Source organism: Lucilia sericata, unplaced genomic scaffold (genome assembly GCF_015586225.1).
Source record: "Lucilia sericata isolate MDLA Ls3-8-SP2 unplaced genomic scaffold, ASM1558622v1 Contig000040F_arrow, whole genome shotgun sequence".
NCBI classification, from domain to species: domain Eukaryota; kingdom Metazoa; phylum Arthropoda; class Insecta; order Diptera; family Calliphoridae; genus Lucilia; species Lucilia sericata.
Genome location: NW_023994078.1, coordinates 34,552 through 60,000, shown reverse-complemented (window position 1 = coordinate 60,000; position 25,449 = coordinate 34,552). Strand labels below are relative to the sequence as shown.

The following is a 25,449-nucleotide window of genomic DNA, read 5'->3' as shown; positions in this document are numbered from 1 at the left end:
ATTTCAACAGACAGACGGACGGACATGGCTAGATCGTCTTAGAATTTAATAAGGACCCGGAATATATATACTTTTATGGGTCTATGACCAATATTTCGATGTGTTACAAACGGAATGACAAAATCAATATACCCCCCATCTTTTTTGATGGTGGGTATAAAAATTAGGAAAAAAGTGGGACACTTCTGTTAAACATAAGGTACTATGTAATCCTAGCTTATTTTAAAAGCCCTGTTTATGAAATTTGCATAGACATTCCAACACTTCCATAAAATTTCAGCCGTAAATTAATTATTGTAATTGGAATATAATCTTAAGATTGATAAAATTTTATCAAACAGTTATCAATTTTACAAATAAATTTTTTTAATTAATTAGGAAAATCAAAAAAGTTTAACCAAAGGAGCTTTAGAAAAATATACGCTAGTTCCTCGACTCAAATATTTTTAAAATTTAGCTGTATTATTATTTACTTAAAAATTTCATTTAAATAATCTTTGAATACAAAGGAAATAAAAGTATTCGAAACCGGTTTTTAAAAAGTGAAAAAACCGGGTTATTCGATATTCGAAAAATCAACATTAAGAAAAAACCGACACTGGTAAAGCAGAAAAAACCGGTTTTAAAACCGGTTGAAAAATCGAGTCGATCACCCTAATACATACATACATACTATATACTTTATGGGGTCGGAAAGTTATATTTTGGAAATTACAAACGGAATGGCAAACTTATATACATATACCCTTCTCACGAAGGTGAAGGGTATAAAAATTACATGTTTGTACTTATATGTGTTATTCATATTATTAGGATTATAAATGAATAACGGAAAGTATTATTCTGAATCCTTATATATAGCGGAGTCGATTAAGCCATGTCCGTCTGTCTGTTGAAATCAGTTTTCTGAAAACCCCAGATATCTTCGGGATCCAAATTTTCAATAATTCTATCAGACATGCTTTCGAGAAGTTTCCTATCAGCAAAATCCGTTCATAAACAACGGAGATATAAGCAAAAATTCGAGACAACCTCTGAAAACTTTCTTAAAAAATAAACAACAACAACACTGCTTATTCATTGCCTTTGTATTTTGTTTTTGTTTTTTTGAGTATTTCGTTTCGTATGTTTGGATGGCTGTGTGTTTCATTGTATATTGTTTTTGTTTTCTTAGTGTATTGAATTTCGTATGTTTGGATGTCTGTTGGTTTCATTGCGTTGTGTATTTAGTTTTTGTTTTTTTCTGTATTTCGTTTCGTATGTTTGGATGTCTGTTGGTTTTTAAAGGAACTAAAATATCTCTGTCAGATTTTATGAGAATTGGTCCATAATTGACCATACGTCTCATATAAGATCCCGTACAGAAAATTACTTTAACGCTCATAACTGTCTTCATAATACCAGTTTAGCGACGAAATTTAACATAGTTCCACTTCAGAAAATGAATTTGTTATTTTAATGTCCAAATGTAAACATGAAACAAATAAAAATAATTTTGTTTAGGTTAGATTAGGTTAGGTTTGATAGGAGGATGTATACTACATCAAATCTGAAGAAATACACCTAGGCCACTATCGGGCCTGTTGTGCGCTCCAATTCATGAAAAAAATATTGTTCACTGAATGTCTTATTTTTCCATGTTCAGAAACTCAGTTTCCTGGGCGTAATTCCTAAGAATCTTCCAATCAGTGTTGGTTAAGAATGTTATTTCCGGAATAACATCACTTCCAAGATACTTGGATCTAACTTCGACGAATGCCTGACAGTGGCAAAGAAAGTGCTCCAGAGTTTCACTGTCCTCTCCACATGCTCTACATTCGTCTGAATCCGCACGTCCAATTTTGTATAGATGTGCACGTAATCCTGTGTGTCCACTCAGAATACGTACCATCATACTAACCTCAGACTTGATCATTTTGAGTAGATTTCTCGTCTTGCTCTCTTCAGGGTCACCCCATAGAATCTTTGTGGTTCTACCCACCGTTTCATTATTCCAAGAGGCCTTATGGGATTCTCTCATCGAGCTTTTGTTGCGTCGAATGGTTTTGCGTTTGTCAGGTTAACTACATCGAGCTCCCTTCCCTTTAAAGCTATTACATTCGCCCTTTCGTTGCCGACTATTCCCGAGTGGCCTGGTACCCATATGATGTAAACCTTACCTCCGGGAGAGTATTCTGTTACAGCTTTCTTACAATCCAATACGGTCTTAGATTTAATTCTATCACCTGATATCGCCCTAATTGCCTTCTGGCTGTCGGTAAATATATTAAGCCCTGTGGGCGCCATATTTATTCTAATCCAATTTATACATTCCGTTATTGCTCTTACTTCTGCCTGGAAGCTTGTGTTATGATTAGGTAAACGGTGGTATATTTCTGTTTCTGGGTCTTCAATATAGAACCCCAAGCCCACTTTGTCCCCTAATTTAGAGCCATCCGTGTAGCAACGGATTCCTACTGGTATTTGCTCCAAAGTTCCGCTTGACCAAGACATTCTATCTGGGATTAGCATTTCAAAGTTTCCGACATATTCTGTGTCTGGTATGCGATCAGGCACGTCCGATGAATGTGTATAACCTTCCAATGTGTCCAGTATACATTGATGACGTGTCCTATAACCGTTTTTGGCCAGTTCGCCTAAAGTAAAGAGCTGTAAAGTAAAGGCTGTAAGCGCCGCCTCTTATCTTATATATGTTTCAATGGGTGGAATATCTAGCAACGTTTCCAGAGCCTTGGTTGAAGTAGTACATATGGCACCACTTATACAAAAGCAGCATGTACGCTGAACTCCCTGTAGTAGTTTGATATTACACTTTTTGTCCAAAGCAGTCCACCAGATTATTGAAGCATAAGCTAGAATTGGTCTAATTACACTTTTATAAAGCCAATTTGTCATAGTAGGACTAAGATCCCATTTCATGCCTATAGTTCTCCTACATATCGCCCAGCACCGATGTACATTGTTGATCCTATCCTCTATGTGGTGTTTCCATTTTAATTTCCGGTCGAGGATTACACCTAAGTACTTAACTTTGTCTGTCACCGGTATCTTCTTGCCCAGGAAGCAAGGTTCAGTATATGTAGAAATTTTCGTCTTTCTTGTGAAAAGACAGATTACCGTCTTCGCCGGGTTAACATTGAGGCCTCTCGGTTGAGCCCAGCTCAAGGCCGTATTCAGAGCCTCCTCAGCTCTTCTACGCAAGTAATTTGGATCCTTTCCCTTTAAAAGTATTACGACATCATCTGCATAGCAGACAGGTCTAAGACCTTTCTCGGTTAGGGTCCTTAGGAGGCTATTAATCGTGGTAACCCAGAGTAAAGTTGACAAAATGCTACCCTGTGGTATACCGCGAAATACCTTTTTCCTGATAGTTATATCGTACATCTCGCAGCTTATCCATCTGTTCCTTAGCATGTAGTTGATCCAGTTACGGAGCACCCGGTCAACATAAAACTGGTCTAGGGATTGGATAAGGGTATCAGTGTGCACGTTGTTGAAAGCGCCTTCGATGTCAATGCATACCGCCAGTGTATACAGTTTGCTATCGAAAGATTCACCTTTGTAGTGGACGACTTCGTTTAAAGCGGTTTCCACCGATCGTCCCTTTACATAAGCATGCTGATTATATTTAAGGTCTTTGTATGGTATACTGCTTTTAACCATGTTATCGACTATCCGTTCCAAGGTTTTAAGTAGGAAGGACGTAAGACTTATCGGTCGATAGGACTTAGGTGTCGCATAGCTAGGTTTCCCTGGTTTGGGTATAAATATTACCCTTGCATCCTGCCATTTAACTGGGGTATATGCCAATTTTAAGCATGCAGTGAATATCTGTGACAGATGTACGGAAACCAGCCCCGCCTCCATCTGCAAAAGTGCCGGGAAAATTCCATCCGGCCCTGCAGCTTTATAGGGAGCAAAGCTCTTGATTGCCCCTTTAACCATGTCAGTTGTAATAACTATTTCCATGTTACCCTCCCCTTCCTCCAATATCTGTTCATCTATGTTATTCGATATACCGTGTGGGAAATGAGAGTCTATTAGGAGTTTCATTGTCTCCTCCATATCCTCAAGCCTCCTGCCCGTGTCATCGATCATAGATTCCGGTTGGACATGAGTTTTAGAAAGGATTTTTTTTATCTTCGATACGTCATTTACCTGTTCACAGAAAAGTTTCCTGGAGTCTCGTTTGGCTATTCGAACGATTTTCTTATATTCACCAAGTTTATTACGATACTCATCCCAGTATACTGCGGTCTTGGCATCACAACCTATTACAATTTTCTTATTTTTCCTTTGTGCCTCTTCAACCAGTTTCATCAGATCCGACGTTGGTGGTAGTGTCGGAGAATCGAAAGGCAGGTAAACAAATGCAAGGAATATGGTTATTTTTTATTCGAATTTTGGTTAGAAAAAAAATTTTGTTGTGGCAACACTGTTTATAATACAAATAATATGAATAAACATATAATTTTTTTCAGTGCAAAGCACACATATTTTAATTTATGTTCTCTTTCATATTTTACACTACAACATATGCATTTTAAAAATTCTCTTTCTGGCCACCAATGGTCTACATAACCAACCAAAATTAAGATCTACAATATACCGCATTATCTACAATAGTTTTCATCATAGTCTACAATTTACACCACATACAATCTACATTATCTATAATAGCCCTGATTTGTATCTACAACAACATTGACTCCTCATGTTCAAATCAGTTTTTTTGTCAGTTTTTATCTTTAAAAAACTTTTTTTACTACGCATGTTTTGGGCATGCATCGCCAAACGTGAGTCTGTAGTGGATTTATTACGACTTTTGGACGAGGGAGGACCTCATCCTAGAAAAGTTTTAAAGAAACTACAAGGTAGCTGAGGCATCTAGCAGCTTTTAATTAAACTAAGCTCGATTTGGAGCTTTTTCGGCCAATAACCCCTTCCAAATTTAATTAACTTACTCCTGATTAGACTCTTAAGATTTTACGCATTTTTAAGAATGTTTACGAAAAGTTTTAGCCTCTAACACGTGAATTTTGTTAAAAATCTATAAAAACTTAACTCTTGATATACATATTTTAAAAATTTACTTGATATTTAGATTACCTGATTAGACTTAGTAATTTACATTAAACATTTACCTGATTCTCTTAACCTGATTTACGACATAAAAAAACATACATAAACATTTAAGCAATTGATTGTCAATAATTAAGAAAAATTTCATTTACCTAAGATTAATCTAAATTTTAAACTTGAAAGGACTAAATTTTGTTTGTTGTCGGAAATTATTGCTAACAGTAGAGACCCTTTATTAATTTCAAACCTAAAATTATGGTCATTTGATACTTAAGTCCCAAAATATGTCAATTTTATGAAAATTAAACAATATTATACTATTATATTATTCTGTAACTATATTTAAGTACATTTAAAAATTATTATAATAATTTTAAATCAATATATCCATCAAATTTTGTAACAGTTCGAACTTAGGGAATAGTTTTGTTAGCCTAATGGCTTAAGTCACCAGATTTGTAAAATGTTTAGAATCCATGAAAGTAATTGAATATATACTTGAACTTAATTTGAACTTAAATATGTTTTGCAAAAAAGTTAAACCGGCTATAAAGGTAGGTATCGAGTGGTGATACATTTAAGGGGTAGTTTTTAGAATTTCAATAGCTACCATGGATTAGGGGAGGGTAAACTAACAGTAGACAATAACACCTTGTCCTACGGGAATGAAACAGCAGGTTAATTTTGTTTTTCAGATACACAGATACAAAATTTACATTTTATCGTTTTCGCTATTACTCCAACGTACCACCGCCCAAGCCCGACGAGCCTTAGCCGTGCACAAGTACTAAAGTTGCCAGTGTGGAAGTAATAGCGAAAATTACACCAAAAGATTTCAGTTAGTTTGATAATATCCGTTGGTTGCTGGGGAATGACTTATAATATAATGTAGAATATCTTCCACATTATCCACTCAAATTTACTTATTATCATTTATATCATTTGAAAGGACTTTTGAAAAGCTTTCAAACGATGTATAACATTCCGTTAACGAAAAAATAACAAAAGACCTCTTTTATTTAATTTCATGTTCCTAAGTTCAATATTATAGAAAATTCAAAAAGTACCAGTTGAAGAACGAAAAATTACCAAAGGGTCCCCTTTTATAGATTCTCATTAACTCCGGGCTCCACATGGTTAATTTCATGTTATAAAAAACACAAAAAGTACCTTTTGAAGAACGAAAAATTACCAAAAAGTCCTCTTTTATAATTTCTCACTTACTCCGGGCTCTACGTACTTAATTTCATGTTTCTAGGTTCAATATTATAGAAAATTCAAAAAGTACCTTTTGAAGAACGAAAAAGTACCAAAAAGTCCCCTTTTGTAGGTCCTCACTTAATCCGGGCTCTACATGTTTAAGTTCATGTTTCTAGGTTCAATATTATAGAAAATTCAAAAAGTACCTTTTGAAGAACGAAAAAGTACCAAAAAGTTCCCTTTTATAGGTTCTCACTTAATCCGGGCTCTACATGCATAATTTAAAGTTTCTAGGTTCAATATTATAGAAAATTTATAGAGTACCTTTTGAAGAACGAAAAAGTACCAAAAAGTCCCCTTTTATAGATTATCATTTACTACGGGCTCTACATGCTTATTTTCATGTTTCTAGGTTCAATTTAATAGAAAACTCAAAAAAGTACCAATCAAATTACGATAAAGTACCAATAAGTCCCCTTTTATAGATTCTAATTTACTCCAGGCTCTACATGATTAATTTCATGTTTCTAAGTTAAATTTTATAGAAAACTCAAAAAGTACCAGTCGAAGGACGAAAAAGTACGAAAAAGTCCCCTTTTATAGATTCTGCTTAATTAATGTTTCTAGGGTTAATTTTAAAGAAAACTCAAAAAAGTACCTGTGTAGAACGAAAAAGTAGCGAAAAGTCCCTTTATTATTAATTTCATGTTTCGATTTCAATATCATAGAAAACTCAAAAAGTACCAGTTGGAGAATGAAAAAGTACCAAAAAATAACACTTGGTACCGGGGTTCCAAATAACATCCCATTAGGTATTTAGTGTTTCTAAGTTTAAAAATTTTATCTAAATTGGATCATTGTGTTTGAATAAAATCAAATTTCCCGTTTTTACCCCTTTTGGTACTTTTTTTCTCCCCATTAACGAAATAAAAATTCTATTCCAAAAAGTTGCAACATCGTAGTGGGAGCCCGTTATTATGTATTCATATGTATAAGTTAATAAACCAAAAACAATGTTTTATGAAAAAAGTACCAAAAATAGGTACAATTTTAACCCCTTAAACGAACGAATATCCAAAAAGTACTAAATTTATATTTTTATTTTTTAGTTAAGTTATGAAGGAGTCAAAAATATTTTTTGAACGTTCACTGGTTTAAAAGATACATGGGATGCGAAGAAAGTACCAAAATACAGTTTTTACCCGTTTATTCCCTAAAGGGGCCGAATTTTAAAAAAGTACCAGACACCTGTCCAATAATTTTTTAAATGAACGACGATATGCTTTAAACTGTTTTTGTATCTTGGCTAGTTTAGGAGATATGAGGTTACCGAATTTACCCGTTTTTACCCTTTTTTACCCCCTAAACATTCGAATTTCCAAAAATCCCATCTTAGTGGATCCGTCTGGTGGGAGACCAACCTCCTGTCCAAATTTCAGCACTTTAGCTTTAACCGTTTAGGCTGTGCGATGATGAATCAGTCAGAATTTTATATATATAGATAGATATTAGGATGTATACATTAGAGTTAGGGTTGCCAGCCTGGCTGGACTTGGCTGGATTGTCTAGCTTTTTTGATGCTTGTCCAGTTTCAAGCTAAAATTTAATTTGTCCAGCTAAATAAAATATTTTTAGTACACTGCAATAATTATATTGTATATTGGATTTGTGCTGATGTTTGTAACATACAAAAATATTCATCCTACCTTAAAGTATACCAATCGGCTTAGAATCGTTTTCTGAGTCGATTAAGCTATGTCCGTCCGTCCGTCTGGCTGGCTGTCCATGTAAACCTTGTGCGCAAGGTACAGGTCGCAATTTTCAAGATAATTAGATGAAAGTTGGCACGCACGTTTTATTTGACCCAAGAACGAAGCCTATTGAAAATGGTTAAAATCGGTCCATTATTTCACCTAGCCGCCATAGAACAGAACCCCCCGAAAAGGGCTTCTGAACTCATAATTATGTTAAATATACAGATATATATATAAAATACGGCACAACTAAGTTTTATAGAAGTCTTGATGACCCTGCCAAATTTCATAAAGATCGGGCCCCATTTGACCCTAGCTCCCATACAAAGTCCCCTTCAGAAAATTACTTGAAAGTCCCAAATTAAGAAAATTAGTTTTTCATCCATAAATTGCTTAAATGTATCGGAACAAGGGAATATTGAAGATAAATGGTTTATTATGAAAAATAAATTACATTTAATATTCATAACTGGTGTAGGGTATCATATGGTCGGCCACGCCCGACTATACTTTCTTACTTGTTTTTATGTTATCTTTGTCAAATCATGTTATCCAACACTGATTGTACATTTGTTATACAACTATGTTATGATTTCCCTCTTCTATCATCATGTCTCAACACTTGAACAGCTGATGTCGTAATAAATATTAGGTCTGTTCGCGTACTCGATAATTTGTAACAATTTGCAACAATTGTTATAGGATTCCGTTCGCGTACTTTCGAAAACTTGCAACGAGAGAGTAAGAGAGCGGTAAAAATTACAGTTCGTTGATAGAGAATTTTTTGATTTTACTGAATATTTCTCCCCAGTAAAAAATATCCAACTTATATTCACAACATATGTTTGATTTATGAATATGTAAACAAACCAAAGAAATTAAAAATTTGGTAAATTTAAAATTTTTTGAAAGAAATATATAAATTAATAACACACGAATATTAAAAAATTATTTGTAATTATATTTATTTTAATTTTATTTATCATAAATTAGTTTTTAAAAGAGTTTATTTGTCATGAAAAATCATAATAAATATTGTCAATCTAGCGTTTTTAAAACAATTTAGTTTGTCTTTCTCTTAGCGATTTTGTGTAAATTTTTATTTTAATAATATGTTTGTATCATGAAGTTTTAAAACAATAATATATTTTTAATGATACTACATGTTTTGTTAACTTTAAATATCCATTTATTTATAGGAAAAATCAAAGTTACAATTATTTGTTTTTTAGTGTTTTGTTAGCTATTGAGATTTCAGCAAAAGGGCATTAGTAATCTTTGTTTATAACCAAAAAATGGGATTTCGCGTATTTTTTTGGATATTTTTTTGATTGAGAGTAAATTAAAAATTACTCTCTATCATAAAGTTACTGTATATTTCTTGCAGGAAAGTACGCAAAAAGACCTATTATTGCGAGCGATAGTCAATTTCTTTACGTACAGCTTACGTATTTATGATTTTTAAAATTTAAAACTTCAAAAATGGAGCTTTTTCACATCTTTTGCTCTAAAGAGTAAGTTAACGAAGTGATCGGGAAAACTAAAAATATATTCATACTCTGTGGACTATAACAAAACGGAATTGGTATATGAGAACCCCTGTATTTTTTTGGTGTATCACTGTGAAATTATTTACACAAAACCAAAATTAGCATTTTCTCAGTATTTTTTTATGTCCAGCTTTTTAAAGCTTTTTGCGAATCGGAATCTGGCAACCCTAATTAGAGTAGACTTGCCAGATTTGTAAAGCGAAAAATAGACTTTTCAAGAATCGTAAAAAGTCGACTTTTTGTTTCAACTCAGCTCTTAAAATGACTTCACCTTATTAGTTTCGCCATATATAGAACCCAATTGTGCACATGTGTATGTTTGATATCAAGGCGAATTCACATAAGGTGTTGTTCAAGGCGAATTCAGATAAAGTGGTGGCAGTTCTGCAACAACAACATTTTACATGTATTTTGTTTTTGCATTTGGTTTACGTAGGTGTCAAAAACCATAAGTACGGCGAATTCATTTGATGAAAAATTTTTGTAAAAAGTTTATATTTTATTAAAAAATAAAGATAAAGATATTAAAATTTGTGAGGAAAATATATTCTGAATTGAATAATGTTTGTTTCAAACGAAAAATTCTATTCCGGTAGATTAAATTGCAAAATTTAAGTGAGTGCCTGAAGTTAAGTAAAACTTAATTTTTTTGTGAAAAATAAACATAAAAAAGAACATATTCATGAAAATATTATATTACGAATGAATGAATATTTGTTGCGAATGGATAATTCTACTCCGGCGGAGTAATTTTCAATATTTGGCCATAATGTAGCAGCCGCCGGACGGGTAAATACCTCATGTGGGTTTTGTTATATAAAGAGTTCCGGAACAGACTTATTTAAGTTAATCTCTTTATATACATAGTGTATATATAAAACAATATTGTTTAATTTGTTAACATTTAATAGATTTCAAAATTAAGCCATAACGTAGAAGTCAGCTGCCGCCACACAGTGGTATAGGAAAAAAAAAGAGGGAAATAATTTGGTAACTTCTAAACGGTTAATCCGATTTTAATGAAATTTGGTATGCACAAAGAGAAGGTGTTGTCGAGTTTAGGTTTTGAATTTGGACCCTATAGGCCAACCAGGGGCCCGGCGGGGGGTCCTCAAATTAGGACACCTCGGCTATGTTAAATTTTTAAAACCATCCTATTTCTTCATTTGAGTTCCGATTTAAAAAAAATTCGTATATAGAATCTCCTCATCGAGCACTATAAAAAATTAATTAGGGAAAACTCAACATCTTTTAGAGAATTTACCTAGTACTATTATTTTCATCCATAAGGTTAACTCTTAAATTTGTTACATATATTAAAAAAATATATTGAAAATAATAGTACTAGGTAAATTTTCTAAAAGATGTTTTTGTAACTTAAAAAACATTAGGTAGGCATGTTATATATCAATGGAAAGGTAATTTTGTCTATTTTTCAAAACTGTATATAATTTTTGAAAATTAAAAAATTCGCGGAATACTTTTTTTAAAAAAAAATTAAAAAATGTTTTTTATTCAGTTTTTGCGAAGATACAAATTTTTCAAATTGCAATAAAAATTTTATTTATGAATATTTTTGATGAAATTTTACAGTTAGGTAGATTTTTTTACTCAAAATCAAAAATTAAATAAAAATTTCGAATTTTCTAATTAGAAATCCCGGAATTCCCAAAAAAGTTTTAAAAAATCCCAAAAAAATGGATTTTTTGGTTTTTTGCCTATTATATCCATACCAGGGGCGGGGTTATCGAAACCCGTTACAAAATGATTAAGAACATATTGGGTCATATAAAACAGGTCACTATTATTTGATATCGACTATGCGATTTGAGAATTTTCGCTCAAAATTGAATTTTCCATAAAAAATAGGGTTTTTTTGGATGGACATGGTCCACTCGGTATCAAAAATTTTTAGGATTTGTTTCATTTATCGTATTTTATGTAAAGTCAGCTTTCCAAAAAGTATAAATTCTATATACATCTTCCTAGAAACTTTTTAGATAACTTAAAAAGAAAAAGATGCTTTTTTCCAAAAAAATGGCAAAAAATCGCCTTTTTTTAATTTTTTAAATTAAAATGCCTATAACTTTGGACTCAGTCATGATTTTTACATAATTCTTTCACTGCTTGATATATAAACTTGTTGTTAAGCGAATAAAAAAAAAATGCGAATATCTCCTAAACTATAAGAGATAATTTACTGCTATTATTATTTTATAGTGCTCGATGAGGAGATTCTATATACGAAATTTTTTTTAAATCGGAACTCAAATGAAGAAATAGGATCGTTTTAAAAATTTAACATAGCCGAGGTGTCCTAATTTGAGGACCCCCCACCGGGCCCCTGGTTGGCCTATAAGGTCCAAATTCAAAACCTAAACTCGACAACACATTCTCTTTGTGCATACCAAATTTCATTAAAATCGGATTAACCGTTTGAAGTTACTGAATTATTTCCCTCTTTTTTTTTCCTATACCACTGTGCAGTAGCTTTTTTCGGTTAATTTACAAAAAAAAATATATAAAATCAAATATAACAGATATGACAACCATTCATATCACATTTTCTTCAGAACAAAAAATATTACAATGAGGGGGAAAAACAAGTTTCCAAAAATTCCTGATCCAAAAATATAAGCTTTGAAAAAAAGTTGATATATGTGCTATTCAAGTGGCGAGGAGTGTATTTGTATACATACCAATTATGCCCTTATTTAAATAAAATGATATTTGTTTACGAGATGCTTGGTATTTTCAGATTTTTTACATAAATAATTCAAAACAATAACAAACTTTGACAGCTACGTAAACCAGGCGAATTAAGAAAAAAATTATTATATGAATTCGCCTTGGCGTTGTTATTCAATCAGTTGTTTATTTTTTCTTAATTCGCCTGGTTTACGTGGCTGTCAAAGTTTGTTATTGTTTACATTTTTATAATTAAAAATTTCCGTTAAAACAGAGAAAAACTTCGTTAGTATTTTGAATTATTTATGTAAAAAAATCTGAAAATACCAAGCATTTCGTAAACAAATATAATTTTATTTAACTAATGTCATAATTAGTATGTAACCAAAAATTTTATTTAAGATAAATATATATATTTTTTTCTATTAAATGTTAACATATTCAACAATATTGATCTATATTTTGTGTTAACGCTGTGTAGATAACGTGATTAACAAAAAAATTATGTTCCGAAATACTTTATATAATGAAGCACATATGAAGTACTTACCTGGTGGGAGCAAGCTAACTTCTATGTTTGGGCTTAATTTTAAAATCTATTAAATGTTAACAAATTAAACAATATTATTTTATATTTACACTGTGTAGATAACGTGTTCCGGAACGCAAAAAAGAGAAATAATTCGTTATACACGAACCGGATGATATACGTCTGAAACTATAAATTTAATCGAGGAAAACTGCGTTTTTAGTTTTTCATTTCGTGATTCTGTGTTCTTTTTAAAGGACTTCAAGTTTTAAAAAGTACATTTTTCAAAAATATTTTAAAATACTGATCCAACAATGCCAAATTTGATGTCAAGAAAACAAAAAGAGTTGGAAATATTGTGTAATATTTTCATTTTATACTGTCAAGATATAAAGATGTCAAAAATGTATTTTAAAATTTTGATCCTTTAATTTGAATTTAGGTTTTCAATATTATTTTTGCCAAAAAATTTTTAACGACATTAATTTTCAGGCACATACTTAAGATTTGCAAATTAATCTGCCGGAATAGAATTTTCTGTTTGAAACAAATATTATTCAGTTAAGGATATATTTTCTTCACAATTTTAATATTTTTATCTTTACTTTTTTATAAAATATACAAATTTCAGAAAAAATTTTCAAGAAATGAATTTGAAGTACTTACTGTTTTTGACATCTTGTGTGAACTCGCCTTGTTTGATATCTTTTACTGGAGAAAAATTATCCAGTAAAAATCTCTATCAACGGACTGTAATTTTTTGGCACTCTTATTTTGTAAAATTCGCGAACGGAATCCAGTAACAAATTGTTAGTCCACTTTTACATTGAATTTTTCCCCCTGGTTTTTTCTCAATTTTCTTTTAAATGCCCTTCGTAAAATGTTGAATGTTTACTAGGGTGATAGATTATTCGACATTTTCAAAAAACCGGTTTTCGAATAGTTCGAATAGTTGAAATTTGAAAAAAACTGGTTGATATTTTTCAAATTCATAAAAAACTGGTTAACCGGTTTTTATTATAAAAAACAAAATCTACTTTATTTTGAAAAAATTAACGTTTTTGTTTAAATTTGATTGCCCGAACGGATTTTTAAGAGTTTAAATGTTTATAAATTTAGATCTAGTCGTCTGATTTACATTATTTCTTTAATGTGAAAAAAATTGGAAAAAAGTGGGACACTTCTGTTAAATATAAGGAAATCATTTCATTTTGCGGCGAATTCATGAAATTTTTTATATGCGGAGCATGGCGAAACTAATAAGGTGAAGTCATTTCAACAGCTGATTGTTTTTTTGTTCATGGAAATTTAGCCCGAAGTTGTCAAACTCAATATAAAAAAAATTCTCTCTCAAACCCGACGCGGTCAAACTACATATATAAAAAATTTTATGAATTCGCCGCAAAATGAAATGACTTCACCGACGCGAATAGACTATAAGGTGAAGTAATTTTATTTTGCGGCGAATTCATGAAATTTTTTATATATGTAGTTTGACAGCGTCGGGTTTGAGAGAGAATTTTATTTATATTGAGTTTGACAACTTCGGGCTAAATTTCCATGGACAAAAAAATTAATCAGGTGTTGAAATGACTTCACCTTATTACTTTCGCCATGGACTTCACCTTATAGTCTATTCGCCTTGATATGGAGTTTGAAAGCGTCGGTTTTGAGAGAGCATTTTTTATATGGGGTTCGACTGCTTCAGGCTAATTTTCCATGGACAAAAAAAAAACAATCAGCTGTTGAAATGGCTTCACCTTATTAGTATCGCCATGGCCTCTACCAAGGCGAATAGATTATAAGGTGAAGTCGTTTCATTTTGCGGAGAATTCATTAAATTTGTTATTTATGGAGTTTGACAGCTTCGGCTAAATTTCCATAGACAAAAAAAAAAATCAGCTATTGGAATGACTTCACCTTATTAGTTTCGCTATGGTCTCTACGTTCCGTTCCGTGATGAATCAGCTGATTCGTTTTTGGCTTACGAAAACCTGTGTAAGTGGTTAGTTTTGCCGTAAAGTTGAAGTTACGTTGCGGATGAACATGTAGAACATAGAATTCAACCCACAACGTTAAGTGACAGCTATAAACAGCTGACATAAAATACGAAAAAATGTAAACAAGAATAAAACAGTGATGTTAAAGTTTTACGGCTGTATTTATAAAAACTTATTTTAGGTTTATTAAACAATTTTAGGCAAAATTCAGGAAAATCGTATTTATAAACGTGAAATAGCTTAAAACACCTTCAATAAACCATTGACAATTAGAAGAATTTTATTGTAGGCTCGACCCTTCTTTAAGCCAACAATAAGTTGATTTTTAACAATTTTTTTCTCAGATAAAGATTTTTCCGGTAATTTTAGGTTGATTGCGAAAACTAATTATGGTTTCTTTTAAAATAAAATCTAAAAATTCTAATTTTAACGTTTACAAATTTGTAAATAAAATCCCAGAAAATTTTTAAACGATTATATTTTGAGGAAAAAACTCAAATCTAGGCATTATTGGATTAATGCATGAATATTTGACAATATTCCAATTGTCCAGCACTATTTTTAGGCAATTTGGAAGTGCCCGTCTGTCAACCAAATGATGGACAAAATCATTTGATTTGGCTTTTTCAAAGTTTGGTTAAATATAATGCCATAAAGTAATCAACCATGTAAATTATATTGATTAGTGTTATACTAATGCAAAATATATTCGCCGGCATTAAAATTAGTCAAATATCAAAGAAATTTATCAATATTTGCAAAAATGTATCAAAAATTACAAGGAAAATAAGTAAAAATAAGAAAATGTGTCATAGTGATGCATATTTTGTCGCAAAATATCCGTTATTCGGATACTTTTAATAATAATTAGAAATTATATGTTATATTTATACATCTGAACTAAATAGACATTTATTAAAGCCATATATATATTTATTTTTCTTAAAAGTTTGTTTTTATTGTCAAAAATCTATTATAAACAAAAATATGAAATTAAGAAAACCGAATCAACGAATATTTTATCCTAATTGTACGCAACACTAACACATAAAATGACAGCCATATTGTACAGTGCTGCCAACTTAAACATAAATCAGCACAATAGTTAATATACGTTTATTATTTGTTTATGAATATCACAATTTTATTAATGGTTTTTTAAGCTAAAGTGTTCTTTAACTATTGAGTTCATTAAAAGCAAAATAAGATTTTTTTTATAAATACAAGCGTTAAAAATTATGTACATCAAAAAATTTTAATTATTACGATTAATTGAAATACTTTAAAATAAAACATATAAATTAATGTACTTCTTAAATTAGTAAATATTTATTAAAAAATTATCATACTAAATGTGATGAAGTTTAAAATTAAAAAAAAAATTAAAATGAATGAATGAGTAAGAGAGAAAACGCTCTGAAATATGTCAAAGAAAATATAAAAGTTGACATTACTTTCAACATAAATGGCATAAGAAAAAAAGAAAAGTTCATGGTCATGGAAAATAAAAGTTTTTATTTTTATAATTACATTAATTATATAATAATTATATAACAATATTAATTAATTTATATTACTTAATCTTTAAAAACAAAGAAAGAAAATCAACTCTGATTTTTGACACAACAAATCAGAATTGCTTTTTTTTTTTGCTTATTCTTAAAAATAGCTGCTATGTTCTTACGTAGATACTAGCTACACAAAAACAGTTAACGGAACGACACAGAACGGAAACGTTACGGAACTCTCAGACTAACTGAGCCTTGAGGCACGCCTGCTTATTGAAATTATGAGTGTAAGAGATGCCATTTTTATAATTCTTAATGTAATGTAATTTTTTTAAGTATATATTTTATTAGTTTATAAAAAAATAGTAAAATACTTTAAAAACATATTTTTGCTACCATTACCTGTAAATTTTAATACTTTTTATAGTTATTTATTTCTTATTAAATAAATAATAACAGTTTAATACTTTATATAAAAAATAAATTATTGCAAATGGCAACTCATGTGTGAGAGTAGTCGCACACGATCTTTACCAAGGCGAATAGACTATAAGGTGAAGTCATTTCATTTTGCGGCGAATTCATGAAATTTTTTATATATGTAGTTTGACAGCGTCGGGTTTGAAAGAGAATTTTTTTTTTATATTGAGTTTGACAACTTCGGGCTAAATTTCCATGGACAAAAAAACAATCAGCTGTTGAAATGACTTCACCTTATTAGTTTCGCCATGATCTTTACGCTGTGAGAGCAGAATAGAAATAAAGCAACTAGCTAAATTACGAACATGGCGAAACTAATAAGGTGAAGTCATTTTAACAGCTGATTGTTTTTTTTTGTCCATGGAAATTAAGCCCGACGCTCTCATACTCCATAAAAAAAATTCTCTCTCAAAACCTACGCTGTCAAACTCTATATATAAAAAATTTAATGAATTCGCCGCAAAATGAAAGTTGCTGATGTTGCCACCGAAAATTAAAATTTAGTTTATTCTAAGATACCAATTCTCAAAATGTTTGTCCTGACGTCAATATATGGTGAGCTGGATCATAGGATAAAAATATCCTTTTTTAAGGTTTTTCTGTTTTTATGCCCTTCACCTTCGTGAGAAGAGTATATATAAGTTTGTCATTTCGTTTGTAATTTCTATAATATAATTTTCCGACCCCATAAAGTATATATATTCTGGATCCTTATAGGTATCGGAGTTGATTATGCTATGTCCGTCTGTCTGTCCGTCTGTGTGTTTGTTGAAATCTGTTTTTAAAGGACCCCAGATATCGGTGAGATCCGAATCTTCAATAATTCTGTTAGACATGCTTTCGAGAAGATCTCGATTTAAAATCAGCAAAATCGGTCCATAAATACCGGAGATATGAGCAAAAATCCGAGACAACCTCTGAAAATTTCATAAAAAAGACAATTTTTTTCATGCTTTGATATAAGCAACAACAACAACACTGCTTATTCATTGAGTATTTCGTTTCATATGTTTGGATGGCTGTGTGTTTCATTGCCTTGCGTATATTGTTTTTGTTTCTTGGTGCATTCAGTTTCGTATGTGTGCCACACATTGTGTGGATGTCTGTTGGTTTCATTGCCTTGTGTATTTTGTTTTTGCTTTTTTTTTGAGTATTTCGTTTCGTATGTTTCATTGCCTTGTATATATTGTTTTTGTTTTTCGGTGTATTCAGTTTCGTATGTTTGGATGTCTGTTGGTTTCATTGCGTTGTGTATTTTGTTTTTTTGTGTATTTCGTTTCGTATGTTTGGATGTCTGTTGGTTTTACTGCCTTGTGTATTTTGTTTTTTTGTGTGTTTATTTCGTTTAGCGTTGTTGTTGTTCGTTTTGCTATTGCTATAATAATGATATAAACGGGAAAATGAAATAAATTAAAATTTTATAGAATTGATATTTTTTAAATACACTGTGGTGAAGGGTATATAAGATTCGGTACAGCCGAATATAGCACTCTTACTTGTTTTTTCATATTTCTGGCAAATAGGCCACATGCAAATTTGGTATCATATGAATGGTCTTTGCGAGACGATTTCAATGACATAACACAATTTTGTATAGGACTCATAAATTATTACAAATTGGTAATTTTTCTGAAAATGTTTAGATTTGTTAAATTTTTACACAGAATTATTTAATGTAATTAACTGAACTTATTACATTACAAACCTTATATCATCGCACCGAAACGGTTTTTTCAGTTTTTCGAAATGCGATATGTTTTGTATTTTATTTAAACATTTAAAACCCTTTTTTCTTCCCCGTATTTTGCTAGCTATATTTATCTAACGTACTTAATATATATCGTCGCCCCGAAGTTATCTTCACGTATCTCCAGAAAATTTTTTTGAAAATTGAAGTTAAAGTTTCAACAATTTATATACAAAAATTGAGCCGAAAAATGTGGCTAAATTTTTTAAGATATGGTCATTTTTAGCTCAAGAAGAATTTCCCAAATTTGTTGTATAAACCACTTTTTGAGAACTATTTTTTTAATTTGTGGCATATGCGTGAAAATGTACTTATAAAAACTGCATAATGTATTTTCTCTCAAGTTATCTTTACGTATATCCGTTATTCGTGCAGTAACAAAAATTGGTATTTATTCGTTTAGTTAATATAGACTAATTATGTTTATGTTTATTTTTATTTATTCTAATACAATATGCATCATTTTTAAGTTCATTCTCTCTCAAACGCAGATGTTTAGCTAACATCCCAAGTAAAACTTACATTGAAAAGTAATGAGTTAAAAAGCTAATAAAACCTCTTTTCATTAGCATTTTAACTCAATATATTAATACGGTGGTGTCATTGGAGACAAGTACTTACCGCATCGCTTACAAATAGGGAGTTAAATAAGTACTTATTGAGGAAGATGTTTTGTTTTTAATAATAAAAAGAGCCAGCGAGTATACGAGTCAATGACTTCTGTTTGTTAGTCAAATATTCTACTCACTGCACCACTGCTTAGCTATTTTATTGCGCGTCAAATAATGTTTTTTACATAAAAATTTAATTTTTTTCTAAGTAATGCAAACGGTGAGTAGTTGTCATTGAAAAGTATGTTGTTTAGTAAGTACAAGTCATTTCCATATTTTTGATGGGTTTATATACGAAATCTGTATTTGCATTTTGTAATTGATATTGTTTAAAAAATTCTAATACAATCCAGTGTCCTTTTTAAAGGACTCCAAAGTTTTAAAGAAGTAAATTTTTCAAAAAAAAAATAAAAAATAAAAATGCCACATTTGTTGTCAAAAGAACAAGAAGAGTTGGGAAATATTTTGTATTATTTTTTTTTATACTGTCAGGATAAGAAGATGTCAAAAAAGTCTTTTAAAATTGTTATCCTCTAATATCTATTTAGGTTTTCAGTATTATTTTTTCAGAAAAAAGTTTGAAGGCATTTTTGATCCTGGCAGAATAAAACAAAAATAGCACAAAATATTTACCAACTCTTCTTGTTATTTTGACATCAAATTTTGCAAAGTAGGGTAAACAGAAGTATTTATAATTTTTTTAAAGTCCTTTTACAAGGAAATAGGATCACGAAATAAAAAAACTGTGAAAGAAGTTTAGCATCATATAATCTCTAGTTTCAGTCTTATATCATCTGGTTCGTATCTAATTTTGAGTGTCGGTCGGTGTTATATGTAGACTATTTTCAGTATTTTTATCTTTTACACAACTTTTTTTATTTCAATAATTTCATAAATTTTTTGTTGTATATCCACAAAAATGGCATATACATTAAGATAACACATTAAATTTTTAAGAAAAGTGGGTATACAATAAAATAGCTACTGAATATCTCGTAAACCACAAGAAATAGAAACCTGTGGATTGATTAGATCGATAGATCTTCAAATTTTACCCCAAAAAATTACCCTAACTCATTTTTTTGGATTTTGTAATATACGTGAAGATAATTACGGAACGACTATATGTATATCAGTATAAGCTCAATTTTATTACGTTTACATTGGTAAATAACAATTTATAATTTCATTATTCCCTACAAAACCATAGTGGGGAGGGTATTATACGTTTGTGCTGATGTTTGTAATGCACAAAAATATTGGTCCTACACCCACCTCAAAGTATACCGATCGACTCAGAGTCACTTACTGACCGTCCGTCCGTCTGTCCGGCTGACTGGCTGTCCATGTCGCAATTTTCAAGATATTTTGCTGAAATTTGGACCATACGTGTTTTTCATCCCAACGAGCATATTGAAAATGGTTGAAATCGGTCCATTATTTCACCTAGCCCCCATACAACCCTACCCCGGAAAGGGCTTTTGAGTTCAAAATTATGTTAAATATTGTAGTATCTCTACAAAAATCGGCAAAACTTAGTTCTATATACGTCTTAATAATACTACCGATTTTCGTAATTATCGGACTTTATTTGACCCTAGCCCTCATACAAAGTCCCCTTCAGAAAATGACTTGATGGTCAATAATTCACTAATAAACACTAGTATCACGATGAAATCCAGCATACATAACTCTAATGTAAACGTAAAGCCATGTACCAAAAATTATAAGGATAGGCCCATATTTACCCTTGCCCCCATATAACCTCTCTTTTAGAAAATAATTTTTTTTCAACAAATTGTTAAAATATTTCGGAATTAAGGTAAACAAATGCTTTGTTATTAAATATAATCCACATTTTTAACATACTCAGTGGTGTAGGGTATCATATGGTCGGCCATGCCCGACTGTGCTTTCCTACTTGTTTTCTTATAAATCAAATTTTTCAGTTTAACTAAAATATTAACACAATTTTAACTAAAAATCTATTTGTATTTGTTGTTTGTATGTTGTTGTTCATATTATTTTGCAATGTGATAACAGCAAATAAAATTCGATCTAGATTAAATTTTGACAAACGGAAAAAAACTTTTCGGTACTTTTTATTGAGGATTATTATGCATTAGTTACAACGAATTATAATAAATGCATCTGTGTTAAAATGTAAGAAATCTGAAAATACTCCGAAGAATTTTAAAATTTCGATTACTTTTGCAGTTACACATTGAATGCCATTGAAATCGTCTCTCATGGACCTTTCTTAGTATACCAAACTTTTATATAATTTCTTTGGAAAAAATATGAAAATTCATTAAAAGCTTTTAGTACAATAATTTCTAAATAAAATTTTAAAAACTTTAAAGCGTTTTTAACAAACGCATTGTTTTATACATCACAAAATCATCCAAACCTCTCATATCGAATTTGGCTTTTTAAGTCATTTTAAATCCACTTATAACTAAATGAATGAATATTTGTCTATGGACATGTTAAGAACACATAAAATCATGGTAAAATACAAAAAAAGTGCATAACTTCTTTAGGGGTTATGAAGTTAAGTCCCAAAAATATACAATATTTTGCGTCCAATTGCGACTGACAGCTACACAGTGTAAAATAAGTAATGTCCAATTGTTGCGTTTACAATGTATGAACAAATAATTAAATATGGTTTAATATAAAAAATATTTAACCAATAATTTAAAATTTCTGTTTTTCACACACACACAAATGACAATTAAACACAACAAAAGGACAAACAATAATTTTCACAGTTTTGTTTTTGTTCTCCTTTCCTGTTTCTCATCATTTTCGTACGCCTAAGTTGAATATTTTTTCAACTTTTGTACTTCATGCACAAGTTTGCCTTATGGATTATGACGTTCTCATATCTATATATATAAAAATGAATGTGTGTTTGTTTGTATGTTTGTATGTTTGAACGTTATAGACTACTAAACGGCTGAACCGATTTTCTTGAAATTTTCACAGCGTGTTCCTACATGTCTGGAATAGGTAATAGGCTACTTTTTATTTCGAAGTTTCAAGTGGGCGATGAGCCACGCCCACATTAAGAAAATATAAAATCCGTATATTTGAGATAATATAACAGTTAGAGTCCTCAAATTTTGTCGGAGCCACTTTAGTGTCAATATGATCATGCAGGACAAAAAGTAGGCGGACTAGCACTAGGGGGCGTGGTATCTCCTATATAAATTAAATATAAAAATTCGTTTATCTGGGAAACTAATAGAACTAAATTCTTAAAATTTAGCACGAAGAACTTTAACATCCATGTAAACATTTTGAGTAATAAATTGGCGGACTACCCATGAGGGGAGCGGCACCTCCCATATTAATTAAAAACACAAATTCGTTTATCTGAGAAACTAATAGAAGTCTTAAAACTTTGCACGAAGAACTTTAATATTCATCTGAACATTTTTAAGGAAAAAAGAGCGGAGCTTCATCTGGGGGGCTTAGAGCCCCCATATGAATAAAATAGAAAAATTCGTATATCTGAGAAACTATTAGAGCTAGAATCTTTAAATTTTACTTGAAGAACTTTGACATTCATCTGAACATTTAGAGTATAACGGGCGGACTTCCAATGGGGTAGTTGGTACCTCCCATATGAATTAAATACAAAATTTCGTTTAACTGGGAAACTAATAGAAATAGATTCTTCAAATTTTGCACAAATTATTTTAATATTCATCTGAATATTTTGGACGAAAAAGGACGGACTTTCATCCGGGGAGCATGAAGCCCCCACATAAATTAAATTCGTATATCTGAGAAACTATTAGAGTTAGAATCTTCAAATTTTACATGGAGAACTTTGAAATTCATGTGAACATTTAGAGCATAACGGGTGGACTTTCAATGGGTGGCTTGGCACAACATATATGAGTTAAATACAAAATTTCGTGCATCTTGGAAACTCTTATATTATTCAAATTTTTTATAGATAGATAGAAATTGGCGATAGATAGAAACTGGCGAACTTGCAATAATTTGCTTGACATCTTTCATATGTAACATATAATAAATCTGGTATTTATTCATACATATTCCTTTTAGGGTAGCAAAGCACACTGGGTATAGCTAGTAAATATATACAATAAACACGAGCTGTCAGTCGCGGTTCGACGAAAAGTATTGTATGTGTTTGAACCTTGTGTTATCTATAAAATATTGGAAAATAGTAAAGCTTGCCTACATTGGAATAAAACAGAAAAAATATAATAAAATTTGTATAAATTTTCTTGTTGTTTTAAAAAATTTAAATAAAATTTCATCCATTAAAAACAGTTTAACTGACAGTTGGTTTTTAGACAACCGGTTCTGGTTTATGAATATTGTACATGTCGTTTCAAAAATTAGTAATGAAAATAATTAGATTCTATGACAATGCCGACTAAAATGTAAGTTAAGCCAGAAATTTGTTCTTGTGTGCTAAAATCAAAACCTGTTTCTACAATCGATTGTGAAATTTATGTATTATTACTTGCTACAAAACCGTTATTTTGTCCAGACCTTACAAGTTTTTATTATGCCAGAGACTCAATTAAATGATCTTTGAAATGAGTTAAAATTACAAAAAATTCGACTTTGTACTAAGACAAAATAATCCCTCAAATTTACCATTATTAATTCCGATAGACAAATATTGCTCAAATATGAGAGGATGATTAAATAAACTAAGAATGACAGCGTCAACTTTAGAATAACTTATCTAAGCGGCATTTACCGGCATTTAAAATTGCTTAAAAAATGTAAGTCTCGTACATCTCCTTTTTTTGTTTAGGTTATGAAGCCATTTCCTTCAAAACTACATGATAATTAGGAAATTGGAATAAAATAGAACATTTTATTTTAATTGGTCAGTAATTAGATTTGTAGATATAAACGATTAAAATTATTAGATTTTGATGAGTTCAACCTTTATTTTTATAAAATTGTTGAGAGAACAAGTGTCTGTCTCAAAATGAGAGCATACAAATAAATGTTGTCAAACAAATGACAAATTATGTTGAAGAACTGATCAAGTACATATTATATTTAAATGGAAATAGTATCGATAAATTCATTATGTATGGAAAGAGATCTCTATAAAAAAATTTTAAAATTGCTTAAAAAAATGTAAGATATCAAAAAAGTACCAAATTTTAGTAGTGGCAATTCTAAACTATTTACAAAATATTTAGTTTCTGTCCCACTGTGGAGCGTTTATCGCCTTTACTAGTGAGTACTCATGTATGTATGTAGATTAATGTTCAACTTGTATACATTTAAGTAACAAATAATACAAAATTTTTCATAATTTTTGTATCGCTATATACTTAAAAAAATTGTTTCTTTGTTATTTGTGCACAATATGGCAAATTAAACAATGATGATGGATGTAAAAAGAAAATAGAAACTTGCTGTGAACTGTATTACAATTTGGAAAATATTAATCGTTTAAACTTACCTCGGCTTTTCTAATAAATGCATTTTGTAAAAAACGAGAAATTCAATATCGGTGGTGAATATTATTGCTAGTTGCTAGTGTTGGTATCGATAAATGGTTATAAAACACGATCGTAAGACATACACATACATACACTTCAATATTCCTTAATAAGTTTTTCTAAAAAATTTAATATGATTTTCACTACAAATATTCAATGTAAAAAAACTAAAACAAATTAAAAAAGTGAATGCAATGATTTATTTTAAATAATTTAAATTGAATTTTTAATTTATTTTTTTCGTTAATATATTTCATACAACATACGCTTTTTATAATATCACTTGTTTATAGAAAATTTCAAATATTTTATTTATGTTTTTATTAATTTAGTTTTTTTTTGTTTTTTTTTTTTATTTGACACCTTTGCTAATCATCATTTTGAGTGTTGGACTCTATGTTTATTTTTATCTTGATGCAGGCATATACATTCATACATACAGAGAGAGGGAGAGACAGACATACAGGAAAGTAGAGAGAAAAAATAAACATTTTTAATTATATAGTAAAATTAAACATAAACGACCTGCTCACTGGCTATTTACAAAATTCTTTTAGTATAATAATAGAAAAGAAAATGTAGCATCTACAGTAGCGGCAAAGAACTATGAACGTATAAGAACGAAGATGTTTTTTTTACCTTAGATATGCTTCGATTTTTTAAAAAGGTGTAGTTATTTTTAAAATTTACAAAAATTTTGATGTAAAGATTGTGAAATTTGGCTTATATGTATATTTATAATGTGAAAGTTGGTATATATTTTTGTGTAGTTTGTTTTTAGTTC

The 25,449-nt window shown here is 30.4% G+C and overlaps 1 protein-coding gene across 1 annotated transcript in view; it reads right to left on the bottom strand.

Moving 5' to 3' along the window:
- Positions 1-25,050, bottom strand: part of LOC119613791 (tau-tubulin kinase homolog Asator) — a 195,965-nt gene extending 170,915 nt beyond the window's left edge. Inside the window, exons 1-2 of the mRNA XM_037969852.1 lie at positions 24,932-25,050; positions 24,626-24,784 (exon numbers count right to left, since the gene is read on the bottom strand). Coding sequence (XP_037825780.1) covers positions 24,626-24,648 — 23 coding nt within the window. The 5' untranslated portion in view covers positions 24,649-24,784; positions 24,932-25,050. The remainder of the gene's footprint in view (positions 1-24,625; positions 24,785-24,931) is intronic.
- Between the last annotated feature and the right edge of the window lie 399 nt (positions 25,051-25,449).